Raw genomic sequence first — 17,588 nt, forward strand, 5'->3', positions numbered from 1 at the left:
CCATGTGGTTTCATTTTCTTGTAAGAATTGTATTTATCATTAACTCCGTTAGAAAGCATAATTAAGGTTTTGTAGACTTATTTTTAACGGAATTAGTCATAAAGATAAATCATGTATGAAACTCAAAACGGATAGACAAGTTATAAAAAAGCTAAAGCTTGCCCAAAGTTGTGATTTTCGCTATATCACATATATCAATTATGTAATTTATGACGAGGCGTATGTAATTAAGACCCATAGAAAGATGTTACTGATGAATAAAAGTTACATCAGTAGCGAATATATAAAATTAAATTATATCATCAAAACTAGTAATCATAATGAAATTCTTATAGAACTCTCGAATAGATGCAGATTGAAACTCAAAATATGACATCTAATCTTTGTAACTTTCACAATACAAAATAAACCAACATAAAAAACAAGAACTTAAATAAAAACTGACCAAAACATTTGCCTTGAATTGGAATCATTCCCTCATTTCCTCATCTTCATCGCTCAATTTTACATCAGCAAGCAGTTCTTCCAATGGCACAGAAAATTCATCCTCATCATCCGCCATTTCCGAAGGCTGATAATCTTCATTTCTGTAAAGTGATATATCAAATCTCAAATTTGGGTTCTCTTCAAGATCCCTACAAAACTCTTCATATTCATCATTCATCTTTTCACCTCCATCAACCTCCATATTTAGCATTTTAAGCTTCCATGAACGCGACTTCCCCCGCTTCTTCTTCCTCTTTTCTTCATAACTCTTTTTTACCAAAATAACCTCCGGAACCACACCTTTAATCGTCGAATTCTACATCGTTAATGTTAGCAGCATGCAAGTCATACCCAAGCGCATAATCCCCAGGCTTTAAAACGTTCACTAGATGAGTCCTTATGAAGAAAATCGTATCATTCTTCCCAAAATCAGATACACGCGCCACATGTACATCAGCCATTTCGAAATTCAAACCATTGACTTTGATCTCAATCGGGTTAACATTCAAGACTACATATTCCACGAGCTGTTTAGAGGAAAGAAGTGAAGTAAAAGGTGTTCTCCAATACTCATCGGCCTCAAGAACACAGTGGCAGCTAGTCAATGGATCTAAGAACGTGATACCAGTGCTGATTTTAGTGCAGATAACAAGGGGACCAATTTGGGCGAGTTTTGGAATTAGAGGGAGGCAAACAAGATCTTCACGACAAATAGGACAAATTTCGATTGAAAAAGTGTATTTGTAATTGTAGTTGTTGCTTTTCGTATCATGGGATACGAGTTGTTTGTCATCTCGTCTTCTAATCGGGACAACTTTCCGAACAAACTCCTCAAATTTAACTGCGTGACTACGATTTGCGAAAAAGAAATCAATCCCTCGATTCATTTGTTTGATTCTGATGGCTTTATGAGCAGCATCGTGTTTGAGAACAAGTTGTTCTAAGTATAAGAAAGTTCTCCGGTGAGCAACATGTTGCCGGAGTTGGACGACGGCGACCCACTGATCTGGGTTGGCTTTGACTCGTGTACAAGACTCGCACATTTGATCTTGAATAAAGTAATGTACTATATAAGCTTGTTCGAGAACGACACCGTTTTGAACTTCTTTTTGAGCTGTTAGTTTGACTTTGATTCTCTTGGAGTGAGGTTCAGTCCAGATGAATTCGGCGTGAATTAATCTTACTTCATTCAGATTGTTTAATCTTTTAAGACAGAAAGTTAACAGCTCTTTGGATTCTAACTGGGTTTTAACCCATGTTCTTGGTGGCTGTAAGGAACGATCACATTCAGGGCAATGAATAATGGTGACTTGCTTCTGTAAACCTGCTGTTATGTCTTCTTGAGAACGAAGACACGTGGCGCACATATTGGCAGCATTTGGGGCCATTGGAATGCCGCATGTGCAACAGAGAACGCTACCAACAGTTTGCTTTACCCTAAACATTCCTTCAAATAGCCAAATATTATGTTTGATTAACAACTCAAATCCAACATAATTTTTAATCATAACAACAAATTAACATGATTTATCAAACTTGACTATATAAAATTCTGATCAAAATCCAATATCCAATGACACAGAGATTTGTTCTTTGTTTCTTATTAACAACATTTAGAGAATAAACGACTTTGTTTCAAGTCGGGAATCAAGTTCATCAAATAAAATTATATCGTTTATGGTTTAATTAAGCTTAAAGTAATAGACGATCACACAGAGATGAGAGTCGAGAGAAGATCTAGATGAGAGGAGTGTACCCGAAAGTGATTGCCGATCACAGAGTAGGGATGAAGAGGACATGGGGATTGATGAAGATGACCTGGTGGCTGTCGACTATATATACATTAGGGTTAGATGGTAGTGTTTTAAAATTGAGACAAAACAAAACTATTTTGGACATTTGATCCATTTTTATATTTCACTAATGAATTATACTTATAGTCGATAAGTGGGCCCAGGGAAAGGGTCCAAAATCTTCTACGTGTTAGGGTATTTCAATAACATCTTAATTTCATGATTTTTGTTCACATTAGATTATAATTTGATACTAGTGTGTTGACGAAAGTAAGCAAATCTAAAGGAAATTTGTTAAACACCGCCCTTTCTTTCTAGTCATTGAGTGTCAACTTCTCGTTATTTGATTCAAGTCATTCATATTTTACCACTTGATGTTTTTAATGATTATGTTCACTTCAACGTATATCATGGTTGGAGTTTTGGTGGTTTCCATCTCAAAGTTTTCCATCTTCTCGATTAATATTATATACTAAATGCCACTAAAATGGAGAAATTGGCGATAAGCGAACAAAATCTGTATTAGTCAAAGGACAACATAAAACAACTTCGAAAGTTAACTAGGTTATAACTCATGTACTACATGGGACAACATAAAACAACTTCGAAAGTTAATAGACGTTATAATTAATAATACATTTGCAACAATTGTTTCTTAGAGACTTAGATGTTTTATCCGTAATTATATAATTATTAGTTTAAACTAATTTTACAATGTGTTTTAAACTAACCAATATTTACGAAACAACCTTTTATAAACGTATTAGACGCGACCATCGATTAACATAATATTTTTTTTCTAAATTGTCCATTCTTATAACGTACATTATCTTATTTTGTATTTGTGTAACTATGAGAGTACCACACCGTTTCCTTTTTAACAATTATAAAATTTTATCTAAATATTTACTATTAAATGAAAGAGTTTAAATAGTTGGAAAGTTACACTAAGTGTAATTAAATTTAAATTTTAAGAATATTCTAAATGTGATGTCGAATAAACTCATTACCCACAAACATTCGAATCGAACCATTATGTTTGAATTTCAATGCAAACATCTATAGTCACATACACGGAATATCTAGATCAAGAACAGGAAATATAAACCCACAAATAACAACAAATTTATAAAACCCAGATTATGAGCAGTTGATTAACTTGCCATCCAATCAATAGCCGATCATGTATAAAAACTGTAATTTTCAAAATCAAACATCTGAGAAATAAACCTGCAAATAACAAAATCAATACCAAATTCTTTTAATAAAATCAAACCCTTGAAGGAACGATCTTGTTCAAATTCACAGTACCTAATGAACGATCTTGCATTTTGGCCTTACCATGAAATTTCTCATAAAGTTGTTATCAATCAAAAGAGAAAAAAAACTAATCAATGCATGACAGAGTAGATCATATAACCAGAAAATCTTGTAAGAATTCAACATTTAATGACCGATATAAATAAGTGAACTCAAAATTGTATAATCTCATATTTTTTAATCAACTAGCAACACGTAGTAGTTTTGAGCTTAATCCTACATAATTACCACATTTTATCCAATTATTTTTTTATTTAATCTTACATAGTTAACATTTTAATAAAAAACTTACCAATTTTCCCATATAATCCAATACCATGTAAGTTGAATTTGAACAATCAGGTTTAAATTTTTTCAAGATTTTCCTTTTCTAATAATATAGGGCCATATAACACATAAGACCACTATATTCGGGGGCTAGTTGGTCATACCTTAAGTAATGGGTTGTTTCTATCTCCATATGTATGTAACGACAAGATGCGGTAATAATACCTCTTTATCTTTGCTTTCTTATTTAGTTCCTTTGTAATCCATTGTTTCCATCCCCTGGGGCTACTATTAACCTAACACAAAAAAACAAAGAAAATGAATAAGCCCGTTTCCAAAATAAGCTATATTTTTCAAAAATTGAAATGTTTCTTAAATCCATATATATATATATATATATATATATATATATATATATATATATATATATATATATATATATATATATATATATATATATATATATATATATATATATATATATATATATATATATATATATATATATATATATATATATTCCCCTTTTCTTCATATCAGTTTTTATGCAGCCCCTCACATAAAACATTCCAACAACTCTACACTTTAACTCCCTTGATCGATGTTTCTATCAGCTTAACCTGCAATAAAATATTTAAGTCACAAGGAAAAATTATTAGTTTTAATGAATTACAAGTTTAAAGTTGCGATTGGTTTTCACTCCAAGGATTTTTGGAGTTTTAAAAACCAGTTTATCTATCCTCGACAGGAGAACAAAATACATGTCAATATTATAATGATCAAATCCATTTTGCACTTGAAAAACGAAAACCATAAATCCAATAAAGAAAATGTCTATTAAAACGAATTAAAGATTCATACACTTGATTCAAGAAAACCAAAGATTAGGTGTTTGCCTTTGTTTCACCTTTTGGGGAACGACGTGAATCAGCTTTAGTCAATTTTGAATTTACTAAATCCTTTATCCAAACAATAAAAACCAAGAAAAAAGCTCAGTAATGCAATACATCAAACATGTTATGGAAGAACGAAGAACAAAGAATAAACAAACCAACAATTACCTTATGGCAAACGACAACATATGTTAGACCTGAAAATAAACAAATAATAATAATAATACATGAAAAAGATGCAACCAAAGTTGAAAAAACTCGGTTAAAAACAAATAATCAATTCAATAATTCGCATAGAAAGAATCATAATAACGAAAATGCAGAAATGGATAACAAGAATTCATCAAGGCAAACAAACCCTAGACAAAAAAAAACAAACAAACAAAAAACTTTACCTAAACTTGAAATGATGACGATCAACAAACGGGTTCACAATAAGCTCTCCAATACCCTTGAAGCTTCAGATCGTAAAATAAAATTCAACTGAGATAAAGAGAAAAGCCTCGTCAGCTAGAAGAGAGGGCGAACAAAGAGCAATTTTGCATTATATCAATAAGTTGGTTGGCATTCGAACATCTTTGGAAAACCTAAAACTCAAAGACAATTTTGTTTCTTGATTTGAATTTATCAGATGCCAGGGTTTGAATGATTCAAAGTTTGGAAACCATTTTCTTTCCTGATTTTATGAGATGCTAGGTTCTAAACATGAGTGAAATAGGAGATTGATTTAAATTTGATGATTTCTTGATATCAGAGATCACGTTCGTTATCAAACAATTTGAATTTTTAATATGTCTAAGATTAAGGGATTTGATTTTCAAATTTAGTGGGACTTTTTAGTCTAACACTGAAATCAACTTAGGCGGAAGGGCATTTGGGGAAATTCATTTTGGTATTTTGAGCGGGAAAAATTAATTTGGGGGTGCTATGACAAAATTGGTTTTATTTATTAGATCAGGGGATACCTTTATTACAGTATGTGGGATGAGTTTTATTTTTTTAACTTTATGGCCCCTTCTTTTATTCTCTATACGATTAAGTAAATTCAGAAAAATATAAATTAATCTTATTTGCTTATTATCTTGAAACTAATAAAATAAAAGATAACCAACTGAATTACAGAAATTTACTGAAAAAAATCAAAACCAAATCTTAATTTTAAAAGATACTAACCGTTTGGAAACTAAAACTATACATATAAACCCAAAAACTATTCCAATTTACAATCTATTAATGTAATCTTTCATTAAATATTATACCCTAAACTAGAGATTATCACTAAGGCCGAAAAAATTACTCACCGAAAAATGTGCGACTCCTCAAATCTTCCGGAGTTCTCAGCAGTGAACATCGTCACCACCGCTGGAGTGCTCGTCATTCCTTCTATCATCTCTTTGCTGAACTTTGTGCTCCAAATTGGTAAAGTTTTTTCTCTTTCTCACCCTATTCTTTTTCTCTATCTTTTTCTTTTTGTTTCTCTTTAAAAGAATGTGATTAGATAAAAAACGTTGGAATGTGAAAAAGATGTAAAAAAGTAATTGAAAAACCTCTCACTGTAAAGCTAAAGACTGCAATATATTTATTTATTGTTATTTGTTATTTATTAATTTATGAGTTTTTATTAAATCAAGAACATATTTGTGAACACGGAAAATTTAAAAAAGTAGAGTTTATTTTGTTTGTTATGAATGTATATGTTAAATGTTAATTTTTTCTTTTATATTTACTAGTTATTAGTTAGTTTTGTAATTTGTTAATTGTCGTTAGAGTATAATTATAAATTTTGTAAAACAATTCAAGTAAATAATACAAAAGATTGATAAGAAATGTAATAATATTTCAAATTGAGTTTCTTATTGACAACTTTGAATAATAATAAACTTGTTTATACATTTACGCTTTGAGGTATTAGTTTCAGCCATCTTCGATCTTAGTACTCATGTTTTGCCCCTGGTCAAGGGCGATACAATTTTTTTTAGTTAGGTTTCATAGGGTTAAGCTAGAAAATTTTCAAAGAGGTAGCAAAAAGATTAATCTTTTGTAGGGGCGAAATATTTTTGAAGAGTCATAATATTTTATTTTAAAGTGGTCAGAATATATTATTTTCGTAAAAACTTTTTTAGTTTTTTTTATTATGGGAGCAGCTACCCCCAATGTAGGTCCCCCTGAGTTTTTCGGTATAGACCGAAGCAGTCTTTGCGATAAACGGATCGCCCCAAAATATTAAAGTTTAAAATCATCAATAGTTTGTTAACATGAATACCGAAAAGAATGTGTAAATCTATATCGAAAACTAATATCATAGAATAATACAAAAAAGAAAGAACGATTAGAAACCATGGAGTATTTACTGGGAAAAAATGACCATTAGGACTGACTCAAAACCGGTTTTTTAAACACCAAATTAAGATCAATCTGAAACTCACCCTAAACCGAATAAAGTTTGAAATTGCAAATCATTCCAAGATCGTTGGTCTAGACCAAACCTAGACCACTCAGTCATAAGTTGGTTTGATCATGATCTATTTATTGAAGTTCGTATCTTCACCCTTAATTGGGTCTTGCCAACTTTATAGCTTTGTTTGCTCTTGTTGATGTTTGTTTTGCTACTTTGTGGTCCGTTGAAGTTATTCATAGAAGTAAAAGTAGTTTCTTATTTAATTTCTCTTTACATATAAAATGCAGTTGATATATAAACTACACTTGCAGATTTCTTATTTCATTTCGGAAATGGGAAATCTGAAGAAAAAGACAATCCCTGAAAGTTTGGCTTTATTAACAAAAAATTCATCCCTGATTTTATTTATTTATTTTCCAATTAAGTTTAGAAAACCAGTGAACACTTGTAAAAAAATCATTGTTCCCGGCTAATGCAAGTTTCGAGGGCTTTTTTGAAAATTTAAAGGATTTTTCTTAAAATAAACAACTATAAATGGCTTTTTCGTTAACAAGGTTAAAGCTTAAGGACTTTTTTTGAATTTTTTTATATCAAGAAAACTCATATTTATTTATTAAAAAACTCAAAATAAAGATGTCATCTGCATCATTTTCAGTAATAAAAATTTAAATTAATTTTTTTTTAAAAAAAAAAAACTCATTTTTTATTAAAAGCTACAATAATGATAATTTATATATCATTTTTGGATTGTTTTATGATTTCTTTAATAAATATCATAACTAAACTCACTACTATATATCATTTTTAGCATGTATTTTTATCTAACTAGTGTAGCTAGTATTTAGCAATGTTGATCACATGCTACCTTATTTTTGAATTTTCATGTCTTGATTGTAAAACAAATGACTTAAGTGTAAAGAATAACAATAGATTATAACATTCTTTGCAAGTATTTAACAGTGGTCACATGCTATCAAATTAAGTTTAAGAATTTGTACCTTAAATGATAACATGGTTAAATAGTTGCAAAGAACGTTATAAGAATTACAATAGTTATAAAAATATGTTGAAGATGATATATAATTATGATATTTATTAAAAAATAAAAAAATAAACCCAAAAGTTATATATAAATTATCATTATTGTGTTTTTTATTAAATACAAATGAGTTTATTTAGTGAAAAAGATATAGATAATATATTTATTTTGAGTTTTTTAATAATAAATATGAGTTTTAGTTCTTATTTTATTTTATTTTTACAATTTGTTTTTAAACAAGTCTCTACTTCTATCTGAAATGTCAATTTTAGAATGTTTAAGATCATATTTTTCAATCAAATGTTTGATTTTAAGCAATACCACCATATATATTTCCTATTAATATGTTTGTTTAACCTATTGCTAGATTTTAATTAAAAAAAATTATTCTGAAATTTTTATCAGATTTATTCTTGAAATATCAACCCAAAATATATTTTTTTATTAGAAAAACCATTTTTTTCATTATGGATAGATAACTCAATTTCTCTTTTTTTTTAATACATATTTTTTACACAAAAGTACAAAACAAAAATTAATATATTTTTAAGACATTATCCTTATATTTTAAGAAAGAAAATCACTTTTTCACCGCTAATTCAAAGACCCATCGATAACGTATCAATATGAACAAAAAATAACATAATACTTTATAAAGTTTTTTTTTTCGAAATTAAGCATAGTGCGTTTTTTAGGACCATAGCAACAATAGCATAATGATAATATACTCCCTTTAATGGCAAGAACTCTGGAAAAGTTTTGTTAATGCTTATTATTCTTTCAATATTTGGCAAATAAAAAGTTCAAATATAGAAAACACCCAAACACGAAATATATCCATCTATTGATCGAAATAACCATACTTTTTATAATAGCTCCACCCATCAGTCACCGGAAACCACCGCCGCTTGACATTTCAGACGAAACGGCTGAGAAATTCATCAACTGTAGTGTACTTAACATCAGGATAAAGTTCAGAAGCTTCAACCCCAAATGATGGTTTGATCTCAAAGTTTGTTTGATCGCCCTTCACAAAGATCGAGTGAGAGATCGACAATACCACGTTCAACGGAACTGGAGATTCTGCAGAATAATGAACAAATGAGTCATCGGGATTTGGAGATGATGATGAAGAAGGAGTTTCAGGTAATGAACATAAAACAGAGTTACAGAGTTACAGTACCTTGTATGTTCTTCAAAACTTGTTCATCGGAAAGATAAACCCTCTCCAACTTTTTCCCGATCTTCTTCTCCCACAACGACACCAGCTCGTTAAATGAGTAAATATTACCAGGAGGCTTGATGTAAACGATTTTGTTCAGAGTTCTTGGGTCATCGACGGATTTAATGGTGTAAGTTCCAATGTCATGTTCCTCATTGAAAACCACTGCGATATACACAGATTATTAGAAAGTAGCTTTGAAGAGAAAGAAAGAAATTGGTTTAATTTACCTTTTGCATTTCCGTCTCCTAAGATGACGACTTTATCCCTTGGTGGCGCGGTGGCTGCTGGCTGTGCTAATGTTGGGAGGAAATAGCCAGCAAAACAATTGGAAGAGACGTAGGTATGCGGGATTCCTTCGGATTCAATGGCGCGGCGGATCTGCGCCTTGTTTGCAAAAGCTGATTTGGCTGGCTCCACGGCGTTTGTACGATCCACATCGTTTCCGAACTCCGATGGGTAAAATTTCTTTGTAATACAGGAACAATGGAAGAAGTTAAGAAATCGTCGCAACATTTATCCCCGGTGAACTTTTTAATGGATTTGAATCCCCAAATTTCCAAACGAAAACATATATGCCTTTTCATGGTGTGAATGACATGTGAGAGTAAATTCAACCAAAATAATTCGATAATCAAACTTGAAAAGACTGAAATTATCTACAGACGAAGTAGATCTGTACTACAATCGATTGAAACGAACAATAAGAACGACCTACAGGCTGCAGAAATTGATTTCGTCTAGAGATTTTCAATTACCTTCACGTTACCAGCTTCTTTAATGGCGGCAATGATTTTAACTTGATCACCGAGTTGTGTGTGACCTACCGTGGAGATCACCACATCTACCTGTTTTATCGCCTTCACCAAACTCGCGTGATCATACAAGTCTCCCTGCCAAAAGTATACACAATTATCAGGAATTTCTCTAAAAACATCAATTCGATCATTTTACAAACCTACAATTGGAAAAATTCTAGTTAGTTAAAGAAGAACAATTATTACTGACAGTGATGAAAGTAACGCCGGATTTCTTAAACGATTCGACCAGGGAGGATTTGGCAGGGTTGGAGAGCGTGGATTCCCTGACGAGAAGGAAAGTAGGATGGCCGGACTTGGCACTGGCCTCGACGATGAATTTCCCGATGTAACCAGTTCCTCCGATGATCAAAATCTTACTCTTTTCCGCCATTTTGTTTCTTCGACAACGATTTCCAGGTGATCGGATACGATAGAAAAGGGAGCAATTAAGTTTAAGCATGCAAGTGGAGATTAGTAAGCGAGTAGTTATAGCGTATTGGGAAGCATGGTGATCGAGGCTCAAGAAGCATGAATTTATAGATAGACCCTTTCTCTTTTGGATTATTACATATACATCTTTCTTTTTCAAAAGAGATTATGCCCATGAATATGTCCGGATTCATTTTTGATTACTTTAGGTGGAGCATCTCACATTCTCACCTTTTCTTTTCTTCTAGAAAATGGTTATGTTCACACCTCTAATAATTTTTTGCCCTATATATTTGGATTTTTTAAATCAAGGGATTGAAGTATCTAAGAAACTATATACGAATAGTGAGATGCCATGAAGGTGACGTATTCTATAGAACAATGCTAACGCAATTAAGAGGTGCACATGTTTGAATTGTACAATTTAAGTTTCAAGATATCATGGTTTAGGTTGGCCGTAAACCATGATTGAATGGTTTCAGTTTCAATGTAACGTCCGTGTTTCTGGGCTTGTTATTTTTTTAGCAATGTAATAGTCTATGTTAACCTTTGTAACCTAATTTGAAATAATAAAAATGTATTATTTGTAAATTATGTGATTTATGTGTGTATTTTTTTAAGTGTAAAATAAACTCAATATTGTTACACGAAGTTGTAGTGGTCGAAACGAGGTTTCCAAATACATATAGAACGCCCAAATCTGACTTTGTATGAGGAAGTTATGATTTTCTGAAGTTTCGACTTGGCAGTATGCAGCCCGAATACTCGAAAGGATAAAAAATTAGGCGAGAACGAACGTCGGACGAAGAACTTATAAATTTATAACGAAGTTTTCCTGTCCCAGCCTATTAAAAATAAATAATAAAAATAAATTCAAAATTAGCTGACGAAGTCTAAACGAAAGTTGTAGAGCGTAGTCTCACCTACGCGTGGATATAAAGAACGTCGAAAACGGAGTTCGTATGATGAAGATATGAATTTTTGAAGTTTATTAAATATTTAAAATATAAATTTAAATTCAAACTTTCGATATAATCCGAAGAGGAGTCACCGGACTTATCCGGGTTACGCCCATCGTAATGTTGTACGCCCAGCGTACAGCTATGCATGACGACCTTCGCACTCGAGTACCTCCGATGGCGTAAGCGCTGACGATCCGAGGCGTACGCCCCGCATAGCCTTGTACGCCCAGCGTACTTCCGAGGATCATACCCTATAAAAGGGGATACGAAGGAAGCCAATTTCCTTTACAAACTTCTTCCTATTCTCTCTAGATTTTGCCTCGTTTTGCGTGCCGTTTATACCCCAAAGCCTCGGTATTATTCCCGAGCCCCGAAGCAAGATCCAAAGTCCCGAGGATCCCGAGAAGTGAGATTCCCAAGCCGAAGCCCTGCCCGCGAGGAACCCGGTTTTTGTGAAGATCTCCCAGATCTACGGAGAAACACTACTTCTGCAAGCCGTAGTGCTGCCCGATCATCTTCCGATCAAGTGAGTGTGTAGTCATTTTCTTCCAACACATTATTATGAAGTATTTTATATAAAATACGTGTTACGTGTAGGGGTGAGCGCGATGCGGTTCGGTGCGGTTATTAGCTAAAACCTCACCACTAACCGCAAATGCGGTTAATCTATTTTGAAAACCGCATGGTGCGGTTATTTTTGCGGTGCGGTTAGGCGGTTATTTTTGCGGTGCGGTTTTGTTTTTTCTATGTTGCGGTTATTAACCGCATGGATTTGGTGCGGTTATTTTGTGTGGTTTTTAACCACAGTTTAGAGCTCAAACGGTTTTAAGAGTTCAAACATATTACTTGTAATAATAAAAAAACCATAAAGTATAAGACAATTAACTTAAATTACAAACAACTAATATCTTAAAAACGTCAAATCAATAGTAATTTACAAGAAATATCTTAAAATTGTCGAATTTCACCATTTTTCAAAGTTAAACATAACAAAACACCAATACTTTGGTCTTCTAGTATTTTATCCATCTTTCATCCATGAAACTTATGTTATTTTTAGTATTTAATATATTAATAATTAATTAAAAAAATTGTATATAACATATGCGGTGCGGTGCGGTTTTTTTGCGGTTTTTGAAAACTAATAACCGCACCGCACCGCAAATTTGCGGTTTTTGAAAAACAGAAAACCTCATCATCGGTTTTAATTGCGGTTGCGGTTTTTCAGTTGCGGTTTTTACGATTAAATTTAATTTCGGTGCGGTTTTTGCTCACCCCTAGTTACGTGTATACCTTGTTGATTATATGTGTGACTGTATATTCACTTTCTATTATCTCATAGATCTGATTTATTCTCTATGAAATACGTGTTATGTGTGTATGCCTCATCTGTTATGTGGAAAAATGTATTGATCGAACATGTTATACATGTTTTAAACTTTGTATAAAAATGTACATTTTTATCTACTAATATGTTGGGTAGAACATGGGTAGATAATTGGTGTGTAATAAACATATGAGAGGCTTCGGTGTTGTTGGTGTTATTCTAGTCATTCAGCAGAGTATGGATGACGACCACATACCATTCTAGACAGTCTTGTGGAACACTAGCAGACTCATAACTTGTAGGTGTTGTGAACGACGTGTTCACCGGTGTACTCTATCCCCCTCATGGTTGCCTTTAGGATAATTATTGCTAAGGAAGCCCTTTTGCAGTAATGTTCGTCCCGATGAAAAATCCTAAATTAGGTCCCTTATAATAGATGTTGTTTTAGGGACGTAAAGTGAGGATAACGGGAATGGGTAATTGAGTTATTGTTGATTGTTGAATTAAATATAATTATTTATTGTGGGTTGAAAACCCTACATGCTCACCAGGCTCCCAAGCCTGACCCACTCAGTTTATTTGTATTACAGGAAGTGGCGCAAGGGCATAAGATGGATGAATTGTTTTGTTTACAAGTTTGTATATGTATATATTTGTTGAATGACTTGTAATGTTATCGTTTATGCTTTATGGTCTGTATCGGATTATGACATCCCGACTTTTGATTATGAAATGAAATCATATTTCTTTATGAAATGTTTTGATAAAAACCTACTTCATCATGTTTTGTTTTGGGGAACAAATTCCGCATCTCTTTTAAAATCAAAAGAATTTACTCTAAAAAGGTTTAAAAGGCATAAATGAAAACGGTCTTTTCTGGCTGAGATTTTGGGGATGTCACGGTTGTTATCAGAGCATTAGTTTAAGCGAACTAGGAATTTGTAGGATTTCTAGACTTAAACTTAGAATGCTAAGTGGAGATTGGGAGATGTGTGTCTGTTAAATTTTAGACACGATCACTAGTTTATTTTAGGAAAGTTGCGTAAAATGCTTTTACGTGCTAAATGTTATATGTTGCCATATATGATATTATTTGTTCGGATCTACGGTTTGTTGCCAACCGTATCTGAAGGTTTATGTGTTTAGGATTCTAAGCGTATGTATACGATATTAGAACTAGCATGTAATCGTTTGGAGTACTAAAGATGAATTGAAATCTTATCGTGAAAGAGGATCTAATTTCACCTTATTCGGTGTACAGATCAAATCAAAAATGGTGAGAACAAGAAGCGGAGTTGGAAATGCTGATGAAAACAGGAATCAACCCCCAGTGATTGAGCAAATACCTGTCGTAGCAGCAGCACCTGAGCCGATAATAATGGCTGGTGTACAAATGATGATTCAAACGATATTGGATCGTCAGATGGAAGAAACAAGACGTCTGTTTAGGTAGAATCGTGAAGAACCGTCAATTCAAGTGGAAGAGTCCGAGGAGAATGGAGGGCAGTCTGAAGGAGAAAACTTTAGTGGGATCATTGGTCAAGACAACCCACCAGTGGTTAGACGCAACAAGCAGCATGGAGGAAATGATGGGCGTGGGTGTAAGTATAAGGATTTCATGGCGTCCAAACCACCATGTCTATCCGGAAGACCGACGCCAGTATAAGTTATGGACTGGATCTCCGAAATGGAGACAATGTTTGAAAGTTGCGAATGCAGCAACAGGCAGAAGACCGCTCTTGCGATCCCTCTGCTAAAATCTGGCGTGTTGAGTTGGTGGAAGCTGTTAGCTGACTCTATGCCCAAGGGAGAAGCAAGCAAAATGTCTTGGGAAGACTTTACGGAACAACTAAAACTGCAATACTGCTCCGAGCAGGACCTTCTGGAAATCAGTAATGAGTTTCAGAATTTGAATAAGGGGAAATTGAGCGTTACTGAATACGTTGCTAGTTTCACAGAAAAAATTAAGTTTATCCCATATTTGGTGCCAACAGAACTCTCTAAGGTCAACAAGTTTGCCCTTGGACTACCAGCGGACTATGGTCCAATGGTTAAGCAAGCAACCACATTGAAAGCCGCCATCTGGGCTGCTAGAAATGTTGAGACCCAGATTAGGGAAAAAGGTCTGGAAAGGTCAGAGGTTAGTGAAAATAGGAAATTCGAGGGATCTTCAGGGTCCAGCAAGAAAAGTAAATTCTTGAAATCTGGTTCGAGAGGAAGTGGGGGAAAGGTAGAGGCGAAATGGTGCGACAAGTGTAAGAAGAAGCATCATGGGAAGTGTGGCGGGGAAACCACATGCTTCAAATGTGGAAAGCCAGGGCATTATGCTAACGAATGCACCCTCACCAAGAATGTTTGTTATAGTTGTGGTGAGGAAGGGCACATCTCGAGAGATTGTCCAAAGAAGAAGGAGGCAGCAAAACCCAACATTCCGCCAAAGCCGAAGGCGAGAGCATTCCAGATGACACTGGAAGCTGCCAAAGATGAAGCTGATGTCGCTTTAGCTACCTTTCTCGTAAATGAATTGTCTGCCCAAATTTTATTTGATTCTGGAGCCAACTACTCCTTTATATCGCATGAATTTGGTAGAAAACTAGCTTTGCCTGTCGATAGACTAGATAATGCTTTATTAGTCGAAGTTGCTAGTGGCAAGTTTGTACCTGTTAGCCATCGTATGAAAAACATCTTAATTGACTTGAATGGGAATAAGTCCACGAGGAATTATTGCCTATAGAACTTAACGGTTTCGACATCGTTTTGAGAACGGATTGGCTTAGCACCAATGATGCCGAAATTTTATGCAAAAAGAAAATAGTGAAAGTGAAACCGCGTTGGAAGGGATCATTTATGGTGTATGGAGACAAACGCAGAGTACATTCTGGAATCATTTCTCTAATGAAAGCCAGAAAGTGTTTGACCAAGGGGTGTACATCATATTTAGCATTCGTGATGGATGCTAAGAAGGAAAAGAATGTGATGCAGAATATTCCTGTCGTATATGATTATCCGGAAGTATTTCCCGAATATCTTCCTGGATTACCGCCCGATCGGCAAGTAGAATTTCGTATCAACTTGTTGCCCGGAACGACGCCTATAACAAAAGCACCTTATCGATTAGCACCGACGGAGATGAAGGAGCTGATGATGCAACTTCAGGAGTTATTGGACAAAGGTTTCATTAGACCTAGTTCATCGCCCTGGGGAGCTCCGGTGTTATTCGTGAAGAAGAAAGATGGAAGTATAAGAATGTGCATCGACTACAGAGAGCTGAACAAGGCAACAATAAATAATAGATATCCGTTGCCGAGGATTGATGACCTGTTCGATCAACTACAAGGTTCAAGATATTTTTCAAAGATCGACCTGAGGTCAGGATATCATCAGCTGAAAGTAAGAGAGCAGGATATAGAGAAGACTGCATTTAGAACACGATATGGACACTACGAGTTTTTGGTTATGTCGTTTGGACTAACCAATGCTCCAAAAACATTCATGGATTTAATGAACAGGGTTTGTAATCCGTTCCTAGATAAATCTGTGATAGTGTTCATAGATGACATTCTGATTTATTTGAAAAGCCAAGAAGAGCATGGCAGACACTTGTGAGAAGTGTTAGAAGTCTTGAAGAAGGAGAAGTTGTATACTAAGTTCTCCAAATGTGATTTTTGGATTCAAGAAGTCCAATTCTTGGGTCACGTGGTCAACCAAGAAGGTATAATGGTTGATCCAGCAAAGATTGAAGCTGTAATGAAGTGGGAACAACCAAAAAGTCCCACAGAGATCCAAAGCTTTTTAGGATTAGCCGGATATTACCGAAGGTTTATCAAAGGATTTTCTTCGATCGCTAGTCCATTAACAGCTTTGACCCACAAAGGAGCTACTTATGCTTGGAGTGATAAGCATAAAGAAACATTCGAGAAGCTAAAGAAGAAACTATGCGAGGCACCGATACTTTCTCTACCCGATGGAGTTGAAGACTTTGTTGTTTATAGCGATGCGTCTGGTGTTGGATTGGGTTGTGTTTTGACCCAACGAGATAAGGTGATCGCGTATGCATCTTGACAGCTAAAAGAGCATGAAAAGAACTATCCGACTCATGATTTGGAGTTGGCAGCGGTAGTTTTCGCTCTGAAAATATGGAGGCATTACCTCTATGGAACGAAGTGCAAAGTTTTTACTGATCATAAGAGTCTCCAATATCTCTTTAGTCAGAAGGAATTGAATATGAGGCAATGACGGTGGCAAGAATTACTTAAAGACTACAACTGTGAGATACTTTACCACCCCGGTAAAACAAATGTTGTTGCTGATGCTCTCAGTCGGAAAGTCAATCTTGAAAGGAAAAGGCCAAGAGCGTTGAGGATAGAAGTTGTCTCGACCATTGTGGAAAGTATAAAGAAAGCTCAAGAGGAAGATTCTGAGAAGAATGACCGAAAGGAGGAACGTTTGGGCAAAATGTTGGTGTTCGGTATAAACAGTCATGGACTGAAGGTGTTCCAAGATCGGATTTGGATACCTAAGTTAGGAGGAATAAGAGATCTTCTGATGGAAGAAGCTCACAAAACCATGTACTCCATTCATCCCGGTAGCACAAAAATGTATAGGGACTTGAAACCCTATTACTGGTGGCCGACGATGAAGCTCGACATTGC

General features: G+C 34.3%; 1 protein-coding gene and 1 pseudogene across 1 annotated transcript; both read right to left on the minus strand.

Moving 5' to 3' along the window:
* Positions 1 to 321: 321 nt before the first annotated feature.
* LOC111918236 (uncharacterized) lies at positions 322 to 2,438 on the minus strand (annotated as a pseudogene).
* A 6,505-nt stretch (positions 2,439 to 8,943) lies between these two features.
* On the minus strand, positions 8,944 to 10,767 carry LOC111918237 (eugenol synthase 1). Its single transcript, XM_023913906.3, has 5 exons — positions 10,427 to 10,767; positions 10,177 to 10,311; positions 9,649 to 9,886; positions 9,380 to 9,583; positions 8,944 to 9,279 (listed from the first exon to the last, which is right to left on the minus strand). Exons 1-5 carry the CDS (start codon positions 10,676 to 10,678, stop codon positions 9,113 to 9,115), a joined length of 996 nt encoding a protein of 331 aa, XP_023769674.1. The 5' UTR covers positions 10,679 to 10,767; the 3' UTR covers positions 8,944 to 9,112.
* Positions 10,768 to 17,588: the final 6,821 nt, after the last annotated feature.

Source organism: Lactuca sativa, chromosome 9 (genome assembly GCF_002870075.4).
Source record: "Lactuca sativa cultivar Salinas chromosome 9, Lsat_Salinas_v11, whole genome shotgun sequence".
NCBI classification, from domain to species: domain Eukaryota; kingdom Viridiplantae; phylum Streptophyta; class Magnoliopsida; order Asterales; family Asteraceae; genus Lactuca; species Lactuca sativa.